The sequence below is a fragment of the Chaetodon auriga genome, chromosome 22 (assembly GCF_051107435.1).
Source record: "Chaetodon auriga isolate fChaAug3 chromosome 22, fChaAug3.hap1, whole genome shotgun sequence".
Lineage (NCBI taxonomy): Eukaryota > Metazoa > Chordata > Actinopteri > Chaetodontiformes > Chaetodontidae > Chaetodon > Chaetodon auriga.
The window spans coordinates 2,803,244-2,807,074 of NC_135095.1; the positions used below are offsets into that span (position 1 = coordinate 2,803,244).

The 3,831-nt window shown below is 40.0% G+C and overlaps 1 protein-coding gene and 1 pseudogene across 1 annotated transcript; both read right to left on the bottom strand.

Moving 5' to 3' along the window:
• Positions 1-469: 469 nt before the first annotated feature.
• LOC143315236 (microsomal glutathione S-transferase 1 pseudogene) lies at positions 470-693 on the bottom strand (annotated as a pseudogene).
• Positions 694-1,389: 696 nt separating this feature from the next.
• Positions 1,390-3,222, bottom strand: LOC143315005 (microsomal glutathione S-transferase 1-like). Its single transcript, XM_076722402.1, has 4 exons — positions 3,165-3,222; positions 2,585-2,717; positions 2,305-2,396; positions 1,390-1,786 (listed from the first exon to the last, which is right to left on the bottom strand). Exons 2-4 carry the CDS (start codon positions 2,699-2,701, stop codon positions 1,540-1,542), a joined length of 456 nt encoding a protein of 151 aa, XP_076578517.1. The 5' UTR covers positions 2,702-2,717; positions 3,165-3,222; the 3' UTR covers positions 1,390-1,539.
• Positions 3,223-3,831: the final 609 nt, after the last annotated feature.

The window sequence follows — 3,831 nt, forward strand, 5'->3', positions numbered from 1 at the left end:
GGGGGGGCTGGAGCCTATCCCAGCTGTCAATGGGCGAGAGGCGGGGTACACCCTGAACCGGTCCCCAGTCGATTGCAGGGCCACATATAGAAACAAACAACCATTCACACTCACACTCACACCTAAGGACAATTTAGAGTCATCAATAAACCTAATGAGCATGTTTTTTGGTCTGTGGGAGGAAGCCGGAGTGCCCGGAGAGAACCCACGCATGCACGGGAAGAACATGCAAACTTCACACAGAAAGGCCCCGTCCGACCCGGGGATCAAACCGGGCCACCGTGCCGCCATGGTGGAATTTAAAAGAACAATTACAAAAGAGGAGAAAGTATTTGTCCAATCACACTCCTGGCATCTAAAACTTAAAACAACAGCCAGGCAGAAATAAAAGTTTCTTGTCCTCCGTGTTGCAAACTAATCTGCTGTTTTCTAACACCTGGAGAGAACAAAATGCTTGTCTTTATAGATGTTATGTAACAGATGAAGAAAGTACCTTTCTTGTTAAGTGAAAGTAAGAGGTCAAAGGTGACATGAGCATCATCTTTAGGGTCACAATAGTGGCATAAGATGAAAATGCATGGCAGATCAGGTTGTCCTCTGTGAGAAATCACTGGAGAACAGAAATAGGTATTTGTAGGTATGTATGTAGTATGTATGCTCCTACACATATCAGTGATACTTCATCTCACTCATACACATACAGTAAATATTTCAATAACAAATTTGACCTTGAACTCCCAAACGGCAGACAAGTCGTTTTTCCACATAGAACCTAACATTAGCTCTATAGCCGACATTAGTTATGGTTAGTGCTTGTTTTAAAAGGCCACTGCCACACCGTAACACCATAACATCATCATACCCCAGACCCCCCCAAAACCACACTGCAAGATGCTAATACCTTTAGTTTATATTGTGCTCTCATTATGCATATTCCTAAATAGGTTTTCACGGGAAGATCTAAAGAGGATTATATGAAAAGTTTGGGCCCAGCATGCCCACCCTGCGAAGATTTTTAAACAGGCACGAGCACTGCAGTGTAGATCAAATTAAAATGAAGACACATCAGTTGTCAATAAGATGACCTCACCTAGTTTTTTTTTTTGTTGTTTTTTTTTTTGCACAGTCATGGTGAATAGCAAGTACCAAAGATCAGTTACAAATGAATGTCTGGAATTTTGCCTTGGGTTGTGTAATCTGTGGGAGGGGCCCTGTCCTGAAATAATCCTTGTTACGCTACCATGATTGACAAGGATGGTAGTAACAACTTTGCCTCAGATATATATATATATACATATATATATTACCCTTAAAACATTTTCTGATGCTAGATTTAACACCTGTACTTTAATATTTGCTACATTTCCTTAAAAAGTAAATACCCAGACATGAGTTGATTGAGTTTATTGAAAATACATTTTTTCATCTTTAATCATTTAATAATCAAACATATTGATAGCTACAGCAAAAGAGCTTGAAAAAAAAATCACAGATTTAGGTTCCATGTAGGAATGTAAGGAGGTCAAAGTCGACTCATCTCTAAAGGACAAGGACTGTGCTGAGGACCCTGTAAGCCATGGACAAGGTGACAGTCGCGCCCGTTAGATAAGAGAGACCCCTGCAGGGCTGAGGCAGAGCACCGACGTAGGAAATGGTGTGGAAGATTCGAGAACCAGCAAAGACACGAAAGTGAAGCAGAGCACATGAAAGATCAGGTCCAGTCAGAGTATAGAGCAGCGCGATCCCCAGGAAGGGAACAATGTTTTCCAGGTCATTCAGGTGACACCTGGGGAACAAAAACACACAACGTGATGAACCAATGCATCTATTAACATATTACAACTTTCTGTGTAGGGTTAGGAGTCCATACATTAGATAGTTTACAACATACTCTGACAATTTATATTCCTTTTGACTGTATTATTTGTATTATTGGTAACAGAGAACCACATGTGTTGTTTCAGCAGTTTGAGACCATAACAGGAATACATTTCAGTGGGTAAAATTGAATAAGAGTTTATATATATATAAATGTTAAATATGGTAAAAATCGGTGCATAATGATGTTTTTGGCAGCTTCTGCCCAAAGATATCACTTCAAAACCATGAGCCTTGATGACACTTCAAAACCTATATAAGTAAAGAAAAAGCATATCTCTCACGGTCTGTGTAATGTTGAGTTGCAACTTGTGGCAAGAAAAAAACGTGTCATTCCTCCACAATATCTATTCTGCTATTTTCTGGTGAAATACCAACGTAACGATTATAACTTGAAGTGTGCAGATCATGGTCAGATCATCTCACCTTCGAACTCGCTCAACATCTGGATGGGTTCTCAGCAGTTTCTTCTGTTCATCTGCAGACTTTCTGGCTACATCTTCCAAATTGGCGAAAGACTAAAGGGGAGAAACAATACATGCATTAAATCAAAGTCTAGATCATGAGCAGAATGAATAAGACATCAGAACTAAGTCGAAGTCTAAGCGATGCCTTTAGTTGTTGCCATTGCAAAATTAGTTTTTTCTTGTCATTGTCTTGTCTTGTTGTTTTAACAGATGCAGACAGCACTATGATTGTTACCTACCCCTCTGGTGATGCGATAGTATGCCGTCAAGGGCCCCATTAGCACCATCTTGACAATAACAATCGCAGCATAGGTGGTGAAAGCCCTGAATACGTCATCTTCCATTAGCGTTGCCATCTCTGCTGGTTTACACCTGAACAACAATTAAGAGACAGGGGTTAATTTACCTTTCTGTTGACCCAACTTAATCCCACTTCTAGCTTTCTAGATGGGTTTTAAGCAAAACACAGGTGAAAAGTCAGATATGAAATTCTACTGTCAAAAGAAATCCTCAAAACTATATCTATAAAGTGGAGAATGCAATAGTGTCCTGCACTAAGATTATGAATACAGAGAATGTGTATTTAGAGCAAGTGAAAAAGTCATTTCCGTGGGACAAAAAAACAAAAACAAAACAGGCACAGTCCCACTGCAGTGCGAGAGCAAAGCCACCGAACAAACAAGCTTCAGTTTGGAACTGTGCCTGGGAACTTCAGAGTGACTCTTGTCTAAGTGCAACGCTTTCAGGAAGCCAAACATGTTTAAATGATCTTTTGTCAAAAATATACAGCATTATTTACATTCTGACGGCTCAACTTACGTCCTGTGGTGTCTCTGCAGAAGTGGAGCAAGCCTCGATCTGTCTGAAACTGACCTATCACCCAGAAAGGAGGCAGAACAGTCTCGACTATAGCACAACTTCCTGTGTGGGCGTGTTAATGCGTTTCTCCACCAATCAGGACCAAATGCAGTCATACCAGTAAAACTACTCCAAATGCTCAGCAAACTCAAAAGGTTTTTCAAGAATAATGATTTTCATTTAGGTTTAAAGCATAGAATTACATGTGGTTTAAAGCTGAGTAGACACTGTTTTTTTATTGATCTTGTAGGCTGTGTTACCTCACGTTGCACATTTTAAATCAACCTCTCTGGCATGACCAGATGCCGTGTAAACAGCCCCTGATCAGTTTTTAACATTGATAATTACAGTTAAGTTTATTCAAACAGTGTTGCTGTTTGAGTGTTTCCTCAGTGTTGACAAAAAGGAAGAAAAGCACTTTGCACAGTTCTACTATGCACAGAAAAAAAGAAGAAGACACAGAAGGAACCACAGATGACGACTGAGGAAGTTGAGCTTCACAGCACGGCAGTATCAAAGTGACTGTTTTAGCCACAACTTGTATTAAGTAATACACCAATAACATTAAAAGCGGTTCGCTGAAGTTTAGCATGGATCTTTTGACAGCAGTCACATGATGATTATATGC